The sequence below is a fragment of the Suricata suricatta genome, chromosome X (assembly GCF_006229205.1).
Source record: "Suricata suricatta isolate VVHF042 chromosome X, meerkat_22Aug2017_6uvM2_HiC, whole genome shotgun sequence".
Taxonomy (NCBI): Eukaryota; Metazoa; Chordata; class Mammalia; order Carnivora; family Herpestidae; genus Suricata; species Suricata suricatta.
In genome coordinates this window covers 85,983,180-86,008,590 of record NC_043717.1, presented here as the reverse complement: position 1 = coordinate 86,008,590, position 25,411 = coordinate 85,983,180, and the positions used below count along the sequence as shown (strand labels likewise).

The window sequence follows — 25,411 nt, the reverse complement described above, 5'->3', positions numbered from 1 at the left end:
CTCCAGCTTCTTAATTGACAAATTGTAACAGCCAGTAGGGGTCATGTGTAGTGATAAAACATTCTGTGCTGGTTGGCTAGTACTAGTTCCATTCTACCTCTTTACTGGTGTTAAGGCCCTTTACTTGGTTCCCTTGAAGATCTTAAAAGCAGGTATGGAAACCCTACATGTTTAGTCTTTGATGTAGTAGTAAGAGAGAGTGGGGTGGGTAATATGGATGGTGGAGGGGGCACACATACACTGTTTACTTACTCAACAGGTCAGGTTTAATAAGAATCTTATGAAAAGCTCCTAGTGAGCACACAAGATTGGAACAGCTTCCAGGGATAATTTATCTTAAAATAAATGTTGGTAAGAAATCAGAATTCCTACAGTTTTGATTGGTCATCTTCTGATTCTTGAAAAGGGAGCATAGGTTTTTATACTTTGAAAGTCAGTGCTATAAATTGTGTTGTATTTGTTTTTACATTTTATCTCTAGTCGAAGTATGATGAACTTAAAAAATCAGAAAAGGGAAGTAAACAGCAACATAAAGTTCACAAGTACATTACATCGTGTGAAATGGTGATGGCTCCTGTCCATGAAGCGGTGGTTTCCTTACATGTTTCCAAAGTCTGGGATGACATCAGCCCTCAATTCTATGCCACGTTCTGGTCATTGACAATGTATGACCTTGCAGTTCCACACACCAGCTATGAACGGGAAGTCAATAAGCTTAAAGTCCAGATGAAAGCAATTGATGACAATCAGGAAATGGTAGGTTTTTGTTCTAGTAGCTCAGGTACAATAGTTTCATGGTATTAATTCAACAGTACCCATACTTTGGAATTGTATTAACTCAGAGGCTCTTTTAAAACTATGGTCTTATTGCTATATAACATTTTCTAAGTGAGTTAATTGTGATCTCTCAGTGGGAGGGGGCAGGGGCTTGGTGAATCCATGGTGGTTATGATCACATAAAAGGTATTATGAGTTTGCTTTTTTTTTTTTTTAACTGAAGACTATGTTAGCAACTTAAAATGATCTCTGTGACTCCAATTGAAGAGTGATAGGAGTTCCCAAAAGGAGAACTCTTTAGCAGAAGGCTTTATGGAAGAGGTGAGTCTTAAGCTGGGTAGGCTTTGAAGATGGATTAGGTTTGGAAACAGGGAGACAGATTGGCCACTTGAGAGCTCCAGCAAAGGTGTAAAGTAATTTAAGGTTTAAGGAGACCACTTTTACTGTAGTGAATGGGTTTAGTGATAAATTTGAATGGTTAAGGTGGGGCCGGATTATGTAGAACAGTCGAAGTTAGAAAAGAAGACAGATAAAATTGAAGGCTGTATTAGATTCCTCAGCAGGGAAGTGATAATGGTAAAAATGGTACTTTAGAAAGATTACTCTTAAAAGAATTCTTTTTCTTTTATAGTTGATTGTCAAGTTGGTTTTCATATAACACCCAGTGCTCATCCCAACAAGTGCCCTCCTCCATGCCCATCACCCTCCTTCCCTTCTCCCCCACCTGCATCAGCCCTCAGTTTGTTCTCAGTATTCAAGAGTCTCTCATAGTTTGCCTCCCTCACTCTCCCTATAGTCCTCTGTTAAGTTTCTTCTGTTTCCCTTATAAGTGAAAACATATGGTATCTGTCCTTCTCTGCATGACTTATTTCACTTAGCATGACACCCTCAAGTTCTATCCACATTGCCATGAATGGCCAGATTTCATTCTTCTCATTGCCATGTAGTGTTCCATTGTATAGATAAACTGTATCTTCTTGATCCATTCATCAGTTGATGGACATTTAGAAAGATTACTCTTGACAGTGGTATGAAGGATGCATTTGTTAGGGGCAGGGCTGGCATTAGACTGGAGTCCAGGTAGGTGGCATTTTGGGTAGTTCATTGAGAAGTACTGAGGTACTGAGGTGAGAATGCATGAGACTTGTAAGCATTTGGGATACTGGAATGACGAAGGAAGAGTCAGAGATGACTCCATGTCTCAGACTAAAAGTGTCAGTGCTGGGAATGTAGCCCGTTTTGATGGGAAGACCAGAGTTTGGATTTGTCCAGTGGTGATGAAAGCACATTCAGGTGGATTCCTCGATATCCCTGTGAGATAATGAACGTGAAGTGTCAGCGTTGATCTCTTCTTGAGTTTTTTAATTAAAAGAAAGGGAGGTAATGTGCCTGTAGTTAGAAAAGTGTGTAACTTCTACTTTGTAGCCTCCAAATAAAAAGAAAAAGGAGAAGGAGCGTTGTACTGCCCTTCAGGACAAGCTTCTTGAAGAAGAAAAGAAACAGATGGAACATGTACAGCGAGTTCTACAGAGACTGAAACTGGAAAAGGACAACTGGCTTTTAGCAAGTGAGTTGTTGGACTTGTTACGTTCCTGCTACTGCTAAATTACAAAAGCAAACCTCTGTGACTTCTGAGGTGTTGAAGTGTATTATGTTTGTATTTCAACTCAGTGTTCACTATCCCGTTCTTTGGTTATTCATTAATGCAGAGTCGACCTCACATGTTCGCTGAAGGAACTGATTTAGTTTGCTGGTGAAATTACTTATAAACTACAATATTGGCAGCTTGGCATTCAACCTTTCTGTATGAAATCATATTTCTGGAGAAATTTTAGATAGAAAAATGTCCACAGAGTGAAAATGAAAGTCTTATCCCAGGCATGACCTTTTGGTTACAAACTATAGAGTTTGTGGGTTTTTTTTATAGCATTCTCTACACTAAAATTAATATGTTGTCATGTTTAGTGGCCTTGAGGCACTTGAGGAAGAAATTTACCACTTAATATATTCTTCCCTTATTTTTAGAATCTACCAAAAATGAGACCATCACAAAATTTCTACAGCTGTGTATATTTCCTCGATGTATTTTTTCAGCAATTGATGCTGTTTACTGTGCTCGTTTTGTTGAATTGGTACATCAACAGAAAACTCCAAATTTTTCCACACTTCTTTGCTATGATCGAGTAAGTTCTTTTTATTGCAACCTTTTTTAAAAAAAAAGTCTCACAAAGATAGCTAAACATTATAAGCGATAGAGGTATTATTGTATATGTGGTTAAAAGCATGAACTCAAGAGCCAAGTGCCTGAACTTGAATCCTACCTAGCTCTGCTACTTTCTAGCTATATGATCTTTGGCAAGTTTTTTAAACTTTTCTGTGCCTCAGTTTTCTTATCTGTAAAATGGGGTAATAGTACTTGCTTCAGTAGATTGTTGTGAGGATTAAATGAGTCACTACACACCAAAGCCCTTTGAATGGTGCCTGACACGTAATAAGCACCCCTAGCTAATCTATTAACTCACAATATGGATTTATACATTTGTCAATAGTAGGTAGAACTCTCTTCTTCATTCTTAACCTTTACCACCTCAAAAAACAACAAAACAGCTTACCCCTTTGCACACACATAAAAGTAGGGATGCTTTTCAGTATGATCACATTTATGTAATTTTGCATCTGGCTTTTTTCTTAATAATGAATTACTGCATTTGTGGTTTAAAAATGTAACCTATGTCACAGCATGTCAGCTTCCTGTTTCCAGTTTCTATGAGCCTTGCCTCTGCTTATTGTCTCCTTAACCCCAGTAATATCTATGGCTAAATCTTTGTTGAAGAAGTTATGTTGTAATAATATAGTTTTTTCCTCTGTCATTGTAAATCCGCTTTTTAAAATAAAAAATAATTTAAATAAAAAGAAATAAAAGTTTGTTGTTGCTCTTGCTTTATGAACATGCTGTTTCCTCACAAAAGCCAAAATCTTTAAAGGTTTCTGGAATTGTGAATATAAATGGGGAAGATATATAAACTAGCTTCTTTAGTTTGTTATGATTTGCTGTAACAACTTTTTAACATTTTGAACTAATTTTGACATCGATTTTTTATTTTTCAAACATTTTTCCTGTAGGTTTTCTCTGATATAATTTACACAGTTGCAAGCTGTACTGAAAATGAAGCGAGTCGATATGGACGATTTCTTTGCTGCATGTTAGAGACTGTGACCAGGTGGCACAGTGATCGAGCCACATATGAAAAGGTATGGCTAATAAATACTCTTACATTTTACCCGTGTATGTAACAACCACTTTCAGTAATCTTTAGGCTGTTCAGTTTTAAAAGGGAAGCTGAGTTTAAGATTCAGTTGTAAAACAGTGTTTAAAATTTAAGCATAATTCATTCATTATCAAAAAGTGTTGTTTAAAAAAGTTCTATCTCGAACTGACATGCCGAATTAATACTGTTGAATAAGCTGAACATTTCTATGAAAACTACCTATCTTTCAGGTCTTGTTTTTGCATAGAGTCATTAACCTAGTCCACATAAGTTTTCTGTTTCTGCTATTTTGGGGGCAGAATTTTTCTTTAACCGCCCTCCCCCTTTTTTTAAAGGAATGTGGAAATTATCCAGGATTCCTTACTATATTACGAGCAACTGGATTTGATGGTGGAAATAAAGCTGATCAATTAGACTATGAAAATTTTCGACATGTTGTGCATAAATGGCATTACAAACTAACCAAGGTAAAAAAAATTGTGTTTCTTAAAGGTGGTATTTCACTTTATACTTAATATTTTTATAATAATAGGTCTTAAAATGTTTGTTGTAGGCATCGGTACATTGCCTTGAAACAGGCGAATATACTCACATCAGGAATATTTTGATTGTGCTAACAAAAATACTTCCTTGGTACCCAAAAGTTTTGAATCTGGGTCAGGCTTTGGAAAGAAGAGTGCATAAAATCTGCCAAGAAGAAAAAGAGAAGAGGCCAGATCTATATGCATTGGCTATGGGGTAACACAATTATACTTTAATGTGATTTATGAGACTAGATGACAGAAGGATTCTGAAGACTTTAAAATGTTTTACAGTGTTGAAGTTTATCTTCTGCCTTACTTCAGGAGGTTATGCGATCATGTTTCCACAGGCTGGTGAGAGTTGTCACTTCTGATTATCAGCTTCCGGTCTATACTGGATGATAGTTTCGAAAGTCATATATAGTATGCCTTGGTTTGGAGGAAATATAATTTTATCATCAGTTGAGTTTTGGATCTTCAGTAGTGGAAAAACAGACAGTTTAAGGATCAGTTTACATTTTTATTTTTAAGAAAGCATCTGGGGCTCTCTCTAAAGACTTTCAAGAACTTACTGAAAATATTTTTTATTCTTTGGAACCAAGTAGTAGGGTGAATAACTTGCTAATTTTATTCTTTTAAACTCCGTGTTTGTGCTTTTTGATTTGTATTTGTATATTTAAACACTTTGTGCGACTTTCAGCTACTCTGGGCAGTTGAAAAGTAGAAAGTCATACATGATACCTGAAAATGAGTTTCATCACAAAGATCCCCCTCCGAGGAATGCGGTTGCCAGTGTACAGAATGGGCCTGGGAGTGGGCCTTCTTCATCGTCTACAGGAAGTGCATCCAAATCGGATGAAAGCAGTGCTGAGGAGACTGGTAGGCTTATTTGTAGAAACTTATAAGTGATGCGTTTTGTTGCAACAAACTAAGATCTTTTGTGTCACGTGACAAGTAAAATGCTAGCTTAGTATTATTTTTTATTCCCTAGGTAGGAGTATATAACTATCAAGAAGTAATCAGCCCTTTGTTTCTTTAGAAAGAATGAATTAGAATTAGGCTCTAATTATTTTGCTGTGAAATTGTACTTTATTTACAATTAGGGGCTTGTCAAATAAAACCTTACCTTTATTTCAGATAAATCAAGGGAGAGATCTCAGTGTGGTGTGAAAGCTGTTAATAAAGCTTCTAGTGCCACACCAAAAGGGAATTCAAGCAATGGAAACAGTGGCTCTAACAGGTAGGGACGATGTGCTGTATGTCACAATTCTGAATTCTTAAATGATTAGTCTTATTATACATGGATGAAAGAGCGTGGTAGTTGAATCATTTATGAAATGATTTATGTTGGATTTCCAAAATTTCTAACTACCCCTAATTTGATGATGTGTGTAACCATCCTCCATATGTTTTGTATAATACCACAACTGACGTTATTTTCCCTGTTGAGTTACGCAGGTGAAGGTAGGTGATGAAGTTAGAAAAAAACATTTTAGGATTAGGGCACCTGGGTTGCTCAATTGGTTGGGTGTTCGACATCAACTCAGGCCATGATCTCTCAGTTTGTGATTTCAAGCCCCACATCGGGCTCTGTGCTGACAGCTCAGAGACTGGAGCTGCTTTGGGTTCTGTGTCTCCCTCTCCCTTGTGCTCGCTCTCATTCACCCCCCCCCCCAAGTAAACAAACATTTAAAAAATTTATTAAAAAGAAAAGACATTTTAGGATTGAGTGCTTGCTCTGGGTATTCTGGGTAAGGGTAATTAACATAAAAGAACCCTATGCTGATTTAGGCCAGGGATTCATCCAGCCAGGTAATCCAGTTCCTGATAGTAGCACACCCCTCCTGCCGTTGGTTTGTGGGATAAGTTTCGGTTGTTAACCTTGTAATCCTCAGGAGTTATGAACATATACAGAAAAGGGCCTGCCATCAGTTTAATCATTCTTTTTAATTTGCTGTTCATGGATTTGGTCATTATTTGCTGGATAAAGAAGTACTTCCTTTTTAATTTGTCTTAAAGTTGTTTTGTTTTCAAAGGGCTACTCTGAGTTCTGTTATTTTTGAAGTCTGTAGGAAACCCTTTATGATTTATATAACATGGAGTACGTTTCTTGACTGTCTTAAAAATCTCATGTTTTTATTCTTAAGCAGCAAAGCTGTTAAAGAGAATGACAAAGAAAAAGGGAAAGAGAAAGAAAAAGAGAAAAAAGAAAAGACTCCAGCTACTACTCCAGAGGCCAGAGTACTTGGTAAAGATGGTAAAGAAAAACCGAAGGAAGAGCGGCCAAATAAAGATGAAAAAGCAAGAGAGACAAAGGAAAGAACACCTAAGTCTGACAAAGAGAAAGAAAAATTCAAGAAGGAAGAAAAAGCTAAAGATGAGAAATTCAAAACCACCATCCCCAACATGGAATCAAAGTCAACTCAAGAAAAGGAAAGAGAGAAGGAGCCATCCAGAGAAAGAGATATAGCAAAGGAAATGAAATCAAAGGAAAATGCTAAAGGAGGAGAAAAAACACCAGTTTCTGGGTCCTTGAAGTCACCTGTTCCCCGATCAGATGTTGCAGAGCCTGAAAGGGGCAAGTTTGCCTTTCTTTATATTTGTTTACTTTTGGTTCTTGTTAATGTGTAATGGTTGGTTCTTGTTTTGTTGTTTTGGCAAGTTATCTAGGAACTTTACTGGGGGGAACTGATATTTGATGACCATAAAAAGTTGGTGATTTTTCTTAAATGGTTGGAATAAAGTAGAAATCTTACTGTGACCATTTCTTTTTGTACCAGCAGAACAGAAACGCCGCAAAATTGATACGCACCCTTCTCCATCGCATTCCTCAACAGTAAAGGTTAGTATAGCCTGAGGAAGGCAGCGTCCATGTTAGGCTCACCTGGTTGGAATACGTGTCCTGACTTCCTTCAAGCCTTGTGCCAAGTATTCACTGGAGCCACTGGAGGTTTTATATTGCAGTAGAAAATGAATTTTTTTACATATTGGTGGACTGATATTTTTTCCTATTGAGTATTTTTATTATAAAAATATTAAAACTACAAAGGACCTAGCACTAATTTTGTAGTGCAAGAGAAATTTTACCCAGAAGTGCCTCACTGCTTTAAGCAGTCATTTTTGGAGTGCAATGGTAGCTACAAGCAAATGAATCTTTTCAGCCGAATGAAGCCTATTTTTCAGCATAAATATTGAAGAATATATAGCACTGAAGACTTCCAGGATGATGCAGGATAAACAAGATACCTCTGAATTCATCAAGCCTCTTGATGAGCATCATACCGATGTGTGCCTTCTAAGAAGGAGTCTTGAAAGGAGTTCCATTTTAAAGTCTCCTTGGTGATCAGTTCTCCTGTAGTTGTGTATATTCATTGAGCATGCAGCTTCTGTTGTATCTTCCCTTGGAGGTTTGTTTATACCCATTGGGTTCCCAACAAGTTGAACCTTGCGTTACGATAAAGCAGATGTGGCATCCAGTCCTACCACCCAGCAAAGAGAAACCCCAGGCATTCAACTGCAGCACAAAATCGTGGGTGTAGCCTTCTTGAAGACTCAGGGTAGCCATTCCTTGCTCCATATTTAATTTTAATTCTAAAGTCATCTAATTTTATGGAATCTTTGAATTTGCAGTACGTTGAACTTTTAAAACTGTAAGTTAACTAATTCTTCATCAAAAGCACTGTGGTGGAATACCGTAATTGATTTCTTTTTCTTTCTTTCTTTTTTAAGTGTTTCTTTTTTTGTGGGAGGCATGCGATCCACCACCAAAGGCATTTCGCAAAAAAAATGATTACTCTTTTAGAGACTACCTTTTGTTTTCTTGTTAATATAATGCCACTGAATGTTTTGGGCTAGGTTTAAAAATGCATATGTTTATGGTAGAATCATAAGTAAAATTTGAAACCTCCCAATTAAAGAAAAACTATGAAAATGTAAGATAATGTTCTTCCACAGTGACCTCCACTATTTAAGACTTTTAATGGAGGGGGAAAATGTTTTCTTTTCTTAAGCCTCTTAACATTACCTATAGCTTAAGTACAGTGTTATGAAAAATGTGGCATTGGCATTTATTTTTAAGTTAAGAGCAGATAAAGATTTTTATTTATTACACCGAGTACATATAATTTAGTTTTTTTAAACATTACAATTCCATTACATGGTTTTGCTTTTGTTTTTTATTGTTGATAGTCCTATAATAATTGACATCATGAGATTTATCCTCACAAGAAGTAGCTGGTTTATTTCCAGGTTACAGCCATACTTCCCAAAGTTCCTCTGGGTTCTGAGAACTATGCCAGCTCACCTGTCATCTCCATTCATTTTCTACAGGACAGTCTCATCGAACTCAAGGAGTCTTCAGCAAAGGTTTGAGTCTTTTAAAATCATGCCTAAGTAAAACAAAAAAAATTCTTAATTTAGTAGATACCTTCACCCTAGTAAATTCAGTAAGCTAGTAGAATAACCTTTAAAAATAACTACCACAAACTGAAACAATGGATGACAATGGTCCCTTTCAATGAGATTGTTATCAAATGTGTGTAATGTGGCAACACTTTTATAATCTCTCGCTGCTTGCTGTGTTATGCATTATTCTTTTATGCTTTCAAATCTGGAAGTACGTTTAAGGTTTGGGGAAAGAGTTGTTGGTTTGTTTTGGGGAGCAGGCTTATTTAATTTCTCAAAGCAAATCTGTCAGGTTGCTTTCCCGACAGTATAGGACAACTCAAAAGACTAAAAATGAAGTTTGATGCATTCACATAACTGTTCTAAAAACTGAGCCCATCCCAATCCGTAAAACTCTATATTGCCTCTGTTGAGCTGCTACCCTTTTTGGTAGCTGTAGCATAATATCAAGAAATATGGTTAATGTAAACTAATCATTCTCTTGGAGGGGAATACTCAACTCGATGGTTGCATGTAATTACATGTTATTATTAATTCTTGCCTATTACTCTACTTCAGTATTCTTCTACTAAAAATAATGTGCAGTTTGTGTATCTTATTATAGAGTTCATTTCATTATTGCAGTTGAATTGTCCATTGTTCATGTTATTTTGTCTACTTATTATAAAATATGTACCCTCTTTCACTTTGATTTTCCACTTTGCCTCCTCTTAATATCTGCTAAGTATTATTTATTACTGGTGGACCAATACAAAATGAAATTTTGAAACAAAGCCAGTTGACATTACTAACTGCTTTTAGATGTATAGCTTTATAATGAAATGTCTGTGGATATTGGGCAAATAAGCACAAATTTTTTAATAGTTTAGGTTAGCCAAGGTGCCTCTGTCCTGAAATTGTAGCATTGTTTTTAGAGTACACTGTATCAATCAAAAGAGTACTAGCTGTACTGTGAATGCTTGCTTTTAAGGAAAAACTTTTTATTGGCTAACTTGTATTGCAATATAGTTGGTTTTCATAACCAGTTTGGGATTGTGTATATCATCAGTCTTAACCATCAGTGACTTGGTGTGGGCTGTTTTAAATTCATGGGTTAACAGGGTTACCTTGTTGAGTATTTATTTCCTGAAGCATACTTTGAAGCAGTTTGAAACCTGCTGTTATAGTTAACTGCATTTTCTAATGAACGATGAAAATGATGATTCCTTACATTTGCGGAAGCCTTTTGAAAATAAAACACATGAGATAAACATGTTATCTCATTTCATAACAGTGATGTGAGGTAGATAGGGCAGGAGGCGGGGTAGTGTCTTTTTGACAAATAAGAGAATAAAAAAGTTCTTGATCCTTTCCCAGTGGCATGTAACTTGATAGTCATACTAAAACTTGAACTAAAATTAAGGTCTTCAGATATTCCTACCACAGTGAAAAAAATTGCAAAAAAAAATGTGTATCCCTCGATTCTTAGCACCCATGTAACAGTAGTTGAAAGGGGTTCCTAACTCTGTTAATGTGTTTGCCTTGTTTTAAAAACTATACTATCTCCCTATTCCCCTTTTAAAAAAGATAGTCATTTTCTGGGTATTTAAAATTCAATAGATTTATTCCACATTCAACCAAAAATTTTTGAAAATGGCATCTGAATGCACTTGTAAAAATCAGGTAACTCATACCACTTTTCAGATCCTTAGTGTTCGGTATGGTAACTTGGTGATATGATTAGGTGTTCAATAAATATTTGAAATGAACCTTTGGACTTTGGTAAACCATCCAAAGATTACTGGTCTGCGCAGTAGTTGATGTTCCATTTTTATATGTCTAGGAAATTACAATAGCGTATGAATGTCTTGGAAAAACAACTTTACCGGACTTTCAGTGATACCTAAAATTGACAGTCTATATAAACTCACTGTTTCTGGGTAGCTTTTCCTTTTTCAAGGATTTGAGTGATGTGTGTCTGTTTCTTTCATGTTATCTTGTCACTTGTACATATAAAATTGTTTCTATACTTTAGTTTAATTTTTCAGTTATGCTTTGTCCCTGTGATCCTCTTTTTTTTTTTTTAAATGAACTTACTATTTTTGCTTTCAAATCCATGGTAAAAAGCAATACATGGATTTGACTTTTCAGGTGGGATTAAAGGGAGAAAAAGCAAATGCAAAAGTAGCTTAATATATAGATCTTTTCTGTCTTTTTACCTTTCATCCTCAATTTCCAATTGGGATATTTCCAGTATGGTTACTTGTGTTTTTACCTAGCAATCCTAACAGCTATATTTGATGAAGAAAGTGTGAAAAGCATTCTCCTTTACCCAGGCTTTTCTGTTATTTAGGAGGGCAGCAGTAACAATCCTCAAAAACAGAATTCAGATTTTAATTTTGTTCATCTTAAAGCAAGGATTTACAATTAAATGGAAGCCTAGAAGCAAGGCCATCTTTATATATGGTAGCCTTAATAAAGTCAGTGTAGCAGTATTAACAGATTGGAAAAATCAACCCTATTGTTTTTTGGACCCATTGATCCCAATGTCAAGAATAAAAGCAAATCAAAAGCAAAAATCCAACAATGCTATATGCAGATCAATTTAAATTCCTCTGGGTGCGCACTAGAAGTCCAATGCGCTATCCATTGTGCCACAGAGCCTGCACGCAGATCAATTTAACAAATCATTAGTTTTGTTTGTCAAACTTGTATTGAGTACTTGGTGTGTGCAAGGCATTAGGAAGTGTGTAAAAGTAAAAAAAAAAAAAAAGAAAAGGACATTAATGAGCTCCCTTAGCATACTGGAAACTGCATTAATGGACAAAAATAAGTGACTTGAAATCAATAGGGAATACCTGTCACAAAAAAGGTTGATTTAAAATAATAAAAGATCACCACAAAGTGAGTTGCAGAGTTGAGGGATGATTGAAGTGCTGATGGCTTTTGAGCGGTCTTTGAAGGTTAGTAGGGTTTTAAGAGATTGAGATAAAAGTGAGCAAAGATTCTGATAAAAACTGCTGGGAAGGACAGGGTGTTAGGGAGTCAGTGGTAGCCAAGGCATAGAGTGTATGGAGTTGGCCCATAGCAGGATATAATTGTGCGAAGATTGCGAAGAGCTTGGAAATACCTAAGCTAAGGAGTATGCGTTTTATTCCACAGGCAATGAGAGACTGCATGTTATTGTGGAAAAGAGACTATTGTGATCAGAACTATTCTTAGAAGGGTAGGAAGAAGGAATAGAGTTAGGTATGTTTCTAAACTAAGAATGTGTAGGTTTTTCAATTCCCTGCAATACAGAATTCAAGCTAGGCACAATTAAAAACTTCATTCTTGTGGAGGGTGTGTGTGTGTATGTGTGCATGGATGTGCTTGTGTGTGCTTATTTGTAATCACACACACCCCCATTTTTTTTTTTTTGCTTTTATCAGGAGAATTAATATTTTTGTTAGCAAAATCTTTGAGTATTGCAGGAATATATTATTTCTTTTGTCTTACCAGTTTCATAAGGAATATTAACTTAAGATATTACTAAACCTCACAATTAGAAAATTTTGAAGTGTCATTTAGGGCATTAACCAAGCAAGAGCACCTTTCGGACAAGCACTTTTATGACTGTTTTTCATTCTCTTGCTGTTTGTTATTAATAAACATTTTGTCATTTCAGTTGATCATCAACTTTTAAATATTGATATTTTAAAGAATCTACTTCTGCATTGTTATGGCAGTATTTCTGACCAACTGAATTGAAAATATTTGGTGGTGTTAAAAACTAAGCGTTTCTTTAAGTTTGAAAAATGAAATTTAATTTTCAAAGATGGATGATTGTCTTTTTCATGTATTCCTTTGAATACCAAAGGATCTCCTCATGTAAAACTATTTCACTTTTGACTCAACTATTCTTTTCATTCCTAAGGTATATCTAGGATTGTGTAGTTATGTAATGAATTATATTTTGTACACTGCTGCCTAATACTTGTAATGTCTTAAATTGAACATAAGCTTGTAGTACAGTTATAAATGCTCTAAGGATAGGTATCTCATTACTTCCTTAATGTTTTCTTTTATACTAGATTTCCATATTTACAACTTGAATTAAGTTATTAAGGTTATCTCTTAATTAGTAGATAGTCCAGTTTTGCTCTTTTTTAAAAAATTTTTTTAATGTTTTTAATTTATTTTTGAGAGACAGAGAGAGACAGGGGAGGGTCAGAGAGAGAGGGAGACACAGAATCTGAAGCAGGCTCCAGGCTCTGAGCTAGCTGTTAGCACAGAGCCCGACGTGGGGCTCAAACCCAAGAACCATGAGATCATGACTTGGGCCGAAGCCAGACGCTTAACTGACTGAGCCACCCAGGCGCCCCCAGTTTTGCTGTTTGGCAGTTTATTGCCTGTGGGCCTTTTTGGCAGAGAAAGAATTCATCATTTTTCAGTCTTGGAGTTGTTTTATCATCTTGAGCTGACCAATGGTTTTCTGAGCCATTTAGAACCAGTAAGATAAATTTCACAGTTGCGATTATTTGGTAGAAGTTGGGAGTGTTTTAAGAAGTAAGGGAGTATGCAGCCTTTACATTTATAAAAATAATTTAGGATAATGTTTACATGGTATATGCAGAGGCAGAAAAGACTTCTTAGTAAAGTCCTGGCTAGGTTTTTATACTTTTGCTTGCTGTCATCAGTTGCCTTATAAGTGGATGGTAAAACTGTATAAAATTTCCAATATTGTTGTAGAGGTTTGTAATTTTTAAAAAAATTTTTTAAATGCTTTTTATTTTTATTTTTGAGAGACAGAGAGAGACAGTGCGATCAGGGGAGGGTCAGAGAGAGAGGGAGACACAGAATCTGAAGCAGGCTCCAGGCTCCGAGCTAGCAGTCAGCACAGAGCCCGACGCGGGGCTCGAACCCACGAACCGTGAGATCATGACCTGAGCCGAAGCCGGACGCTTAACCAACTGAGCCACCCAGGCGCCCCATGTAATTTTTTTTTTTTTAACAGTAGAGAAAGTCCAGACACTGTTTTTCACACACGGACTCCTGTAGTGGTGGTGGTTATAGATCTTCACAACGGAGCTATAAAAGGAACTGTAGCTTGTAGATTTACTAATGAGTCTCAGTTAAGGCAGGAATAAACTGATGGAGTTTAAATGAAAAATTTTGGAAGGCCAAGATTTGAAGTCCTTGCATAATTTGTGCCATGCTTTTTTATTTCACCTCTTGTAATCCATACAGCTGACTAGTTTTGACTTTGGGTCTAACTACCAATTGTCTTTCATTAAATGAACAATCAAGCAGGTTATGCTGATACTGGAAAACTAATAATCTTTAGTAATATTGCCTTAATTTAACAGCTCTACCTTAATCATACTCCTACACCACTGTCCAAGAGTAAGGAGAGAGAAATGGACAAGAAAGATTTGGACAAGTCGAGGGAAAGATCCAGAGAAAGAGAGAAAAAAGATGAAAAGGACAGGAAAGAGCGGAAAAGGGTTTGTAATTTTTTAAAAATTAGTTTGGAAAGCAATTATATCCTGTTTGTTGTCTTCTTTGAAGTACTAGTTTGTTGCATGGCAGGCTGTTGTTTAGTGTTTAAACTGGTATTTTCACCTCAAAGTGTGTTTGAATCTTCTATAGTAATACGGATCTTCAGTTTTGTAATCTCTGCCAGCTCTGCCTGTCTTTCATGTCATTTTACCAAGTGTGGGACACTATTGGCAATAGCCTCCGGTGCTAGTTAGCTGTGCCCTTGTATAAAAGTAATATGTTAAAACAAAAACATAACCTCTTGATCAATGTAGTTCACAATTCTTGGTTCTAGGATCATTCAAACAATGACCGTGAAGTGCCACCGGACTTAGCCAAGAGGCGAAAAGAGGAAAATGGAACAAGTAGGTGAATTTATTAATAATTTTGAAGCAATCATCAAACTGAATTGGAAAAGGCTTTCATGATTCTCTTTTATAATTTTAGTGGGGGTTTCAAAACACAAAAGTGAAAGTCCATGTGAGTCTCCTTATCCAAATGAGAAAGACAAGGAAAAAAATAAGTCAAAATCTTCAGGCAAAGAAAAAGGCAGCGGCGATTCATTTAAATCTGAAAAGATGGATAAAATCTCCTCTGGTGGCAAAAAGGTAAATTGTAAAAACAAAGGGATAAAACGCTGTATCTCAAAATTTTGACTCTGGAATACTTAGTGCAGATGGAGTTTTTTTGGTCATGTAGTCTTGTCTTGTTAATTATTTGAGGGTGGGAAGAGGAGTCATTGGGGGAGGACTGGCGAATTGGAGCCAGTACAGTCCCAGATTACTGGGAGAGGGGAATTCGTTTATCACTGAACTTCCCTTTCCCTTCATTCCTCTCCCAGCCAAAAAGTTGATTGATTTTTAGCCTTTCCTTTTTGTTTTCTTCCCCTGCCCCCCATGCCACCAACAGTGGCTTTACATTCATGAGGTTAAAATATAGTCATATGTATTCTCCCTGATTGTTAACACTGTCATAAAGTCTTTATTAATTGTGATTTTAAACATTTTTATAACTTTTTCTCCCAATAAACTTACTATGCTTGTGCAATGTTGTATTTGATTTTCAAACTGAGTGTCATGCATTCTCGTAGATATCATGGGTGATATTAAGAATACATTTCCTGCATCTGCCAAGAAGCAGGCAAGTCATTACTAAGGTGTAAAGTGTTTGGGAAGCATAATTATGGTACATATAGTCATAGTTCTTTTATTTTTAAATTTTTTAAAAAATTTGTTTATTTTGAGAGACTGAGAGTGCGCACCCGCGCAAGTGGGGAGGGTCAGGAGAAGGGGGCAGGGAGAATCCCAAGCAGGCTCTGCACCACCAGCACAGAGCCTGGCCTGATGGAGGGCTCTCAAACTGATGAACTGTGAGATCATGACCTGAGTCGAAGTCGGACACTCAACCGACTGAGCCACCCAGGTGCCCCTGTAGTCATAGTTCTTAAAAACAATTTTGGAAAATTATAAGGTGATAGTTTTGAAATTTCTATTTGCTTTAAATGTGAGGCTTCTCCTTTTAAGCATTTTTAAAATTGAGGTAAAATTCACGTAACATAAAAATAATCATTTTAAAATGTGTAATTCAATGGTATTTATTATATTTACAGTATTGCACAATCAACATACCTATTCCAAGATGTGTTTACCATTCCAGAAAAGAAACTACCCATTCAGCAGTCATTCCCAATTTCCCTCTCCTTTTAGCACTTGCCAACTACTAATCTGCTTTCTGTCTCTGTGGGCTTACTAGTTTTGGATATATTTCATATAAATGGAATTGTATAATAATGTGGTCTTTTGTGTCTGACTTGTTTCACTTAGCATAATATTTTTGAGATTCTTCCATGGTGTAGCATGTATCGGTACTTCATTTCTTTTTATGACTAAATAATGTTTCATTGTGTGAATATACCACATTTGTTCATCCATTTGTCAGTTGATAGACTTTTTTGTTGTTCCTTTTGGCTGTTGTGAATAGTGCTGCTATGAATGTGTGCTGCTCCGAAGTGTTTGTTTGAAGACTTGTTTTCAGATCTCTTGTCTGTATACCCAGGAGTGGATTTTCTGGGTTATATGGTAATGCTATGTTTAATGTTTTGAGGAACTGACAAACTTTTCTACAGTGGCTGGATAGTTTATGTTTCTACCAGCAATGCACAAGGATGCCAGTTTCTCTACATCATTGACAAGACTTGTTATTTTCTGGGGTTTTTTTTTTTGGTAAATTTTAATTTTAATTACATTTAAAAAAATTACAGCCATCCTAGTGAGTGTGAAGTGGTATCTCATCATGGTTTTGATTTCACATTTTCTTAATGACTGATGATATTGAGCATCTTATCATGTGCTTGTTGGCCATTCATGTATACCTTCTTTGGAGAAATCTCTTCAGATGCTGTGGCCACTTTTAAATTGGATTGTTTGTCTTTTTGTTGTTCAGTTGTAAGACTTCTTTATATAGTCTAGATACTAAACCCTTATGAGATGTATATTCTGTACATTTTATTTCACTTTCTTGATAGTGTTCTTTGATGCATGAAAGTTTTTATGTTTGATGAAGTCCAATTTTTTTTTGTTGCTTGTGCTTTTGGCGTCATTAAATAAGTTTTTGAAGAAAAATATGTGTCTGATGGGTGATTAAAAGGGATTTTGAGCTGATTTTTATATTTGGTTTTCCCTTCCCCAACTAATTCCACCATTCCTTATAGGAGTCCAGGCATGATAAAGAAAAGATAGAAAAGAAAGAGAAACGAGACAGTTCAGGAGGAAAGGAAGAGAAGAAACAATATCCTTTTCGTCTTACTGGCGTGTTTAATCAGTGTAATGGAAAGCTTTGATACTTGTCATGTTTAGAATTGTACCCTTGTAGTATGTGGTTTGAATAAAGTTGTTTAGAATTATACTCTTGTAGTATGTGGGCTGAATAAAGTTGAAGGGCTTAACGAGCCTTTAAGTAGTCTCTACATTTAACCCTCTTGAGTGTATGAAATGTGGAAGGGGGAGACTTGATATATTTTCTTTTTAACTTCTGTGGTGACTGAGGTTGTTTTATGCCACCAAGATTCTCTCTGGCTGTATTGCCACCAAGAGGAAGAAAGGGAACAGAGAGTCCTTTGGGCTGGGGTGTGGGGAATAGAAGGGCAATATGATGAAGCAGATGAGCAGGGCTGGTAGAGGTTGAGGCTACCAGGGTAGTCAGAGCCGAGTAAGTAGGACTGCGAGCTGAAGGATTGCACTAAAAGTTGAGACACCATTCCCTTTTTTTTTTTTCAAAGTTATTTTCCCTTAATTTGTCATCTACTCATAAGTCCTCGGACAAGCACAGATAATGAAGACTTTCAATCAAGGTGAGTGTTCTCTCACCTCCTTTCATGTAAAGGGAGAGATATAAAATGAGATCTGATGATGCTGAGGAAACTAGATATATTTTGCAGTATACAACTAGAATTTTGCACCTAACTATAATGACCAGATCTTTGGGGTATAGATGTAAAATAAGATTCACAGTTATTTTTAAACTGTTTTCATCTTAAGCTTGCTGATTAGCTACCGGGTTTCTTTTTCTTAGCACCAAGATGTATTTAAGAACATCTGGCTTTCTCTTCAGTACTCATTCCAACTTTTCTGGATACTCATTTACCTTTTTTAAGTACCAATAGCCTTGTAGGTGGTGCTGGCATCTGTACTTTATAGGTGAAGAAATGGAGACACTGAGATGTTAAGCTGAAGAGGCTGACAGATACGAGCTGGCAGAGCCAATATTCACAGCATAGGTTTCCTTGCCCTTTAGTGTTCTCTGCCTTCTTTTTGCCTTTTCATGCAGACGTGTTATCCAGAAATATTTAAGTTTTTGTGCCTCATTTTCTACCACAGCCATGTTTTGCAAGGCCAGAAAATCCGGTCTGTGCCTTTAGTTCTGGGATTTAAAATACACAACTTTGTTTTCAAGGTAATTATGCCTTATATGAGACTTTTAAAAGTGTTTAACCATCATAAATAAATTGTATGTGGACAGCAGCTCACTTTGTCTTAGTGAAGAGCATGTTCAGAACCTAATACAGTCTTGTTTGAGCACTCAGATTATCTGAATAGCTGTTGTTTGCTGATGCCTTATGATTATTGGGGTATGTAGGATACTTTGTCCTCTACATTTAATGGCTTGAGGTGGCTGGATTTGAAGTTGTTGACTTTTTGGTAGCTTATTTTCTTGCTTCCCTATTAGCTGTCACTTCTTAAGATACCAAGTATACTTGCTATCTGTACCCTCTCCCCAATATTTGCTGCTGCTTTTATGAAACCAGAGAGACGACCAAGGCCTTTTACAGTTAAAGAAAGGTAGGAGAGCCCGTTCTGTATTAGGGTATGAGTTTTAAGGAATGGATTTTGCCCAGGATGGGGACTTGAGTTTGCCAGGCGGATAATGTCCTGATAGGTGGTGTGGCCTTTCAGCTTTGTTATTGTCTACTTGTTATCTATGTAGTAGAATGGGGTAATTGAGAGTTAGGAGAGAACATTTAGAATTTAATAGATTTTGTTCAAGCTCTTTAGAAATGTTACCCATTTCTCAGTTCTAGTCATTTTATGCCTCAACAACTATCTTCCCTAGTGAACTATAAACTCCTAATCTTCTTTTTTTATTTTTCACTTTACTCTTTCATTTTGACATTTTGCTTTTTAAAACCTTTTTTTTAAATGTTTGTTTATTTTTGAGAGACACAGAGACAGTGCAAGTGGTGGTGGTGGGGGGTGGTCGGAGAGGTAGACAGGGAAACCGAAGCAGGCTCCAGGCTCAGAGCTGTCACACAGAGCCTAACGTGGGGCTTGAACCTCATGAACTGCGAGATCATGACCTGAGCCGAAGTTGGGATGCTCAACTGACTGAGCCACCCAGGTGCCCCTTGCTTTTTAATATTTTTTTGCTTTCAACTGATCTCCTTATTAAACAGAATGAGAAAACCTACCACTTATATCTTCATTAGGAATGAGTCAGCCATTGTGACTGACCACTTTCACTGTGATTCTATACATCACTTTACTCAGTACCTAAATATTATTTTTTGGTATGTGAAAGTTTTACTGCAGATCTCTTTTAGTTCTTACTCACACAGGCTATGGATTTGTACTTTTCTCTCTCTATACTCTTTCAGGACCAAAGGCATGAAAAATTGGTGTGGGTGTTAGATGTTAGGTCCGTGGTCTTGTAACAAAGCTTCTCAATTCATATAGTCTTTTAAGATACATATGACTTGATGTTCATCCTCTTGAATTTCTTCTTGACAACTATGTCCTGTACTTTCTCCTTGTGTAGACTCCGAATTTTGTGAGGCTCTGGTTGATTTTTCCTTCTTCTGACTGTTCTGGCTGCCTCTTTTTTTTTTTTTAATAAGTTTTATTTATTTAAGTGATCTTTAACACCCCATGTGGGACTGGAATTCATGGCCCTGAGATCAAGATCTCTCTTCCAACTCAGCCAGCCAGGCCCCCTTGGCTGTCTCTTTCTATTTGGATACATTCTAGAATTGGTCAGGTCTTTCTGTTCTTCTTTTTCCTTTAGAAGTTTCATCATTTCTGATTGGCACCATTTACCTTTAGGCTACTTCAAATCTGCTGCTTTCTGCTTCCTTTTTTATTTTATGTTCTATAGAAAAGAGAGCTGCTACACAATGTTGCATTTCCATAATTCAAAGATGTTATTCTTTTAAGTTTATTTATTTTGAGAGAGAGGAAGTGAGAGAGAGACACAGTGTGAGCAGGGGAGGAGTAGAGAGGAGGGAGAGAGAGAGAACCCCAAGCATGCAGCCCAGTGTGGGGCTCAAACCACGAACCCTGAGGTCATGACCTGAGCTGAAATCAAGTCAGATGCTTAACCGACTGAGATACCCAGGCGTCCTATCAAAGATGTTATTAATCGCAAAATTCATTGTTGCTTTCTAGAACTGTCTGAGTAGGATGGATAGGGAAATGACGTTGGTTTGTAAGTATCACCCTGATTTCAGAAAAAATAAAACGAGATAAGTGATAAGATTAGAGATAAGAAAATAAAATATATAAATTCCTTCCAAAGTCTTCTGTCATCTTTTCCTATCTCCTAAGTTTTAGTGGTAAATTCTTTCTTCTTGTTCTCTGTATCTTCTGTTACTTGTTATTACTAACGTTTTTGTCCAGATTTATCGTATCTCTTGATTTAGTCACTTGAACACTACTAGCTGCTTTGCCTTTAACATTTTCCCCTGGCTTAATCTCTGAAAGTTCCTGCCTATTAAATTTTTTTTCTTAGAACCATCCTTTAGCTTCTCAACTTTATTTGATATGTGTGGTCCTCAGTTCATGAGTGTCAAGTTTAGCTAACTTTTAAGAGTCCTTTTGTGAGCCAGACACCATGCTGAGGCTTGCTCCCAGACTTTGAGAAGCTCAGTCTTCTTGGATTTTCATATTTGATCTCCGAGTACAGGAGCAGTGAAGCAAGCGCTTCCCTGTCCATTGGCATTTGTAGCATCCACACTTCTACTCGTAATCCGCCCCCCTCCTATGGGGCTTGATCTTCACAGGTTCTAATCTTTCCACCAGTGTCTGCTGCATTAACCTCTTTTATCCTTTAAACCCAGGGTTGCAAATTCTTAGACCCTGGGCAGAATGTGGCTTGTTAGTGTATTTTCTTGGTCTCACACAATATTTAACATTTTTTAATTGATTTCCTTTAAAAATCAGAGGAGTTGACAAAATCCAAATTTCTGTTTTCCTTGAAGAATTGGAATATCTGGCAACATTGTGTCCTGCTAGATAGACCTGTCTGGGTGCTGGCCACCCCTGCCTTAGGTAGAGAGTGAGTCGTCGTCGTCTTCTTCTTCTTCTTCTTTTTTTTTAATAGTTTGCCTGAGTCAGCGCTCACTCAGTTGACTTCATTTGTTTCCATTATGTGTTAGCCTCTGTAAACAATGAATTTTGCAATTCCTGTTCTCAACCTTTTTCTTCAGTCCATACTTGGAAATTGACTTCCTAAGTGCTCAGAGATTGCTAATTTTAGGAATGTGCTGCCATGGTGAGGCACAGTCCTAGGTACTGGTAATATGTGTTGGAGTGGGAGTGCTTGGTTAAGTTTCTTTCTCAGTTTCCCATTGCTTACATGTGGGCCTGCCAGCTTGCCTACAGAGTCCTAGCCAGATTCCTGTGCAATGTACGAGTGTGTTACTTACCCATCTCCTGAGATCCTGATCTTGCTGAAGGCAGTGACTTCATCCTTTCCTTCCAATCAAACAACCAGGTACTTTTCTTTTGTACCTGCTATGTTTCAGATACTCTGTTAACTTCACATGGAGAGCTGTGGGCAGAAGTATTACATATACCTCTTTGGGATTGATGAGAAAGAGCATTGACTCCCCCCCCCCCCCAAAGCTTGTTCACTTTATTTACAGTATTTGATAGTACCCTACTTAAAAGAAGTTTCTTTGTATGCTGCAACATATTTTTTGAGGGCAGGTTTATTATGCCTTTATTTGGGTCTATATGTAGTAATCATTAAGTTTTGTTAGGAGACTGAAATCACAGACACCGACTATTTTTCTCTTCATTATCATCATTTGTACTCTTTAATGGGTATACATTATTTATACAGCTATTCATACATACCAAACAATTGGGCAGAATAGGAGGGATTTTCTCTTTCCTGGTTTTCCATTTCAGGTAGACCAGATGTTGACTAGGTGCCATGCTGTTTTTTTTTCGAGACAGAAGCATGAGCACTTAGAAGAGCGCTCCCATGCCACATTTACCTCTGAGTATGACTGTCACTGGTGCCATTATCCTAAGAGGCACCCCTGGGTGTGCTAAGATTCAGTTCATCAGAATCCCAGTTTTAATTCTGTGTTACATTTCTCTACATGGAACATCTTGGGAAGTGTGTTTTCTATGATCAGAATTCCTAGGTAGCAGTACAAGGGTAAATGAACAGAGTAAAGTGGAATTAGGATCTCTGTCCCAGTGACCTTCTCCTGTATCTTCTTTCTTCCTCATAAATGGTCATTTGACTTTTTAACTGTCAGCTTCATCCATATATGCCTTTCTACTGTGTGCGTGCGTACGTGCATGTGTGTGTGTAGAGTAGGATCATGAAATCCTGAACATTTTAGAAACTGGTGAAAATGAAGGTAACTAAACTCACAGATGCCTCCTTTGAGGTGAAGGCACTTAACCAAAAACAATCTATTTCATGGGCCCATATTTTATAGTTTCTCTAAAAAAATTTTTGTTGCTATCAGGAGGGCTCTTTTATGAGGAATCTATGTACTATTAAAACATTTCTTTAGGACCTTTTTGGCGAATCTGATCTTAGAGACTGTGTGTGTGTGTGTGTGTATGCATGCATGCACACACGTGTGCGCAGGTGTGCATAAAGCAAGGCACTTCTGGTAAGAAGGCTGAATTTGTTTCCCTTTCTTCTCTACTTTGATCACCAATCTAGCTGTTCTTTTCTCCAGACCACCCTACTTTTCAAACTTGCTTCTTGCTGTCACAACTCTCTATGAACTAACATTATCTAAAACTGGCTGCCTTAGGTCTGAGAGGGTGCTCTTCAAGGACATTCTGTGCATAGTTTTCTGATGCTCTGATGGAGGAGGGTATGCTGGAGCATCAGGGAAAGTGCAACCTTACTAATACATCAGGGCCTATTAATGAGGGTGTTGGGAAGAGGAAAGAAAAACACCTCAGGATGTCCTGTCCAGGTAATACCTAGCAAATAAGTGATGTTTACAGATGTAATGTTGTCTTTCTGTAAATGTGGTATTGCCAGTGAGTTCATAGCACCGATAGAGCAGAACTGTCTAGGGTGGAGGACAGCTGACTGAACCAAGCCCAAAGTACAAACCCTGAGAGAAATCCTAAGAGTCCTAGGTGTGAGAAAGATGGATCTGTTTATCTCTTGCATTTAGAGCCTGTGCTCTCTCATTTACAATTGTGAAAAATTACAATTTTTAAACACATGTTTAAAAAAATAGTTAAAAAACCTTAGGAGAATGTTCTGGGTAATGTGGTATAAATGCATTGTTAATGAGAAGAAAATATTACTCTGCCGGAAGATAGAGTCCTAAAGGCTGGGTTTAGCACTGTTTCATCACTATATGACTTTCTTCTTGCTGGCAATTCTTTCTGAAGTTCACTGAACTGGGGGTGATTTTCAGGTTTGTAATCCCAGGACTTCAGCATTGTTTTTATAAATACGCTCTGGACATTGCTGAGAGACTGACACCCAATATCTTCTTTCCACTTGCTTTTGTGCTTGCTGATTTGTCATTCCAGGGTATGGACAGACCCCTAAGCTGAAGGTCTCCCAGAGGAGGATGCCAAAGCTCCATGCGCCACTCTCAGAACGATATCTCCCATAATTAAGAGCTTCTGGTGCTGTCCATTTAATGGGAGTCTGCTTTAAGTCAGAAGATGAATACACACCACCATCCTCTTGACGAGACATTCCAAAGTCACTGATTTTCAGAACATTATTTTCACCTCCAGGCAGTTTCTTGCAGCAAGCTCCCTGTGTATACAATTTTTACTCGAGATTCGCCATCCAGAAGCAGCATCTAATGAAAATTTCACTAACTGTTTTAGTTCATCCTTCTTTCTCAGAAGGGAGAGGAAGTCGCCTCCTGGAACCAATTCCTTAATGACATAGATAGGCTATATTTGTGTGCAAACTCCTATAAGTTTGACAATATCGGGATGATTATGTTGCTTGAGGATTTTGGCATCTTGTAAAAATTTTAATTTCAGTTCCCAGGAAAGATCATCTTTACATGTTTTATCCTTTAATGGCAACAGCAGTTTTATCCTTTAATGTGCCCTTAAATATATGTCAGCAAAAGTTCCCTTACCTGGTAATTTTCCTACTGTGACACCATCATGATTGAGACCCCTATTTCTTATTCTAATCATGGCCATCCCGATACCATAATCTCCTTATTGCAACACTTTTTTTTGGGGCAATTAACAAAATTGGGATAGAATTGATATGACCTAAAATTGCCATTTTAAGGTGGTTTTTAGCATATTCACTATGTTGTAGCCATCCCCACTAATTCTGGAACATTTCCATCACCCCCAAATGAGACCCCATGCCCGTTAGCAGTCACTCCTGGTCCTCCCCTTCCCCCAGCCCCTGGAAACAACTAATGTACTTTCTGTCTCTATGGATTTGCCTGTTTTGGACATTTCACAAAAATTGAATCATGCAATGTGTGGCCTTTTGTGTCTGGCTTCTTTTACTTAGCATCATGTTTTCAAGATTAATTCATGTTGTAGCATGTATCAGAACTTCATTTCTTTTTATAACTGAATAATACGCCATTGTATGAATGTGTACCACATTTTGTTTATCCATTCATCTGTGATGGACAGGAACAATGATTTTTAAGTATTAAGATTGTAAGTTCAACATTAGTGTATCCACAACTATAATTGGTAATGTCAAGGTTATACATGGTGTGAACAGAATGATGTATAGAAATGATGTGTAAATTATTTGTCAGCATTTCATGCAAGTGTGATTACTTTCCAAGGCCCTTCTAGCTCTGGTTTTTATGAAATATGTGAATGTAGTATTTTCGTCAATAAAGTTTAATGCTTTAAGCATTAGTTTAAAAATTGAGAATAATGTTTAAAAATTGAGAATAATGTTAGGCAGATATGAAGTTATTTGCCACATGTTGTAATGATCATGTTTTGAATTTATTTCAATATGCAGTATTTGAAAATGTCAGTACATAAAGGAAAGGAAATGAGTATAATTAAGTCAATATATTTTTAAAGCAATTTTTATAATTTAGCAGACATTGCATCTTAATATAAGTCACTATTAAAATTGTGTCCTTGTGAAAAATGTGATGTCATTTTTCTCTTTTTTTTTGTTGGTCATGGAAAATCGATTCCTTTTCATTGCTGTGTGTTC

General features: G+C 36.9%; 1 protein-coding gene and 1 pseudogene across 5 annotated transcripts in view; one reads left to right on the top strand and one right to left on the bottom strand.

The window, feature by feature from the left end:
* THOC2 (THO complex 2) overlaps positions 1-24,774 on the top strand; it is a 113,532-nt gene extending 88,758 nt beyond the window's left edge. For 2 of the 5 annotated variants that reach the window (XM_029931054.1, XM_029931053.1), the window contains 17 exons: positions 481-756; positions 2,203-2,344; positions 2,803-2,960; positions 3,901-4,029; positions 4,382-4,513; positions 4,600-4,784; positions 5,268-5,446; positions 5,705-5,807; positions 6,715-7,145; positions 7,351-7,409; positions 8,816-8,932; positions 14,299-14,436; positions 14,766-14,835; positions 14,918-15,078; positions 17,181-17,257; positions 17,774-17,819; positions 23,767-24,774. In XM_029931054.1, coding sequence (XP_029786914.1) covers positions 481-756; positions 2,203-2,344; positions 2,803-2,960; positions 3,901-4,029; positions 4,382-4,513; positions 4,600-4,784; positions 5,268-5,446; positions 5,705-5,807; positions 6,715-7,145; positions 7,351-7,409; positions 8,816-8,932; positions 14,299-14,436; positions 14,766-14,835; positions 14,918-15,078; positions 17,181-17,257; positions 17,774-17,801 — 2,385 coding nt within the window. In that variant the 3' untranslated portion in view covers positions 17,802-17,819; positions 23,767-24,774. Of the gene's footprint in view, positions 1-480; positions 757-2,202; positions 2,345-2,802; positions 2,961-3,900; positions 4,030-4,381; positions 4,514-4,599; positions 4,785-5,267; positions 5,447-5,704; positions 5,808-6,714; positions 7,146-7,350; positions 7,410-8,815; positions 8,933-14,298; positions 14,437-14,765; positions 14,836-14,917; positions 15,079-17,180; positions 17,820-23,766 lie in introns of those variants that run through there. The other 3 variants (XM_029931058.1, XM_029931057.1, XM_029931056.1) reach the window with 3 other exon arrangements.
* On the bottom strand, positions 23,515-24,405 carry LOC115283489 (annotated as a pseudogene).
* Positions 24,775-25,411: the final 637 nt, after the last annotated feature.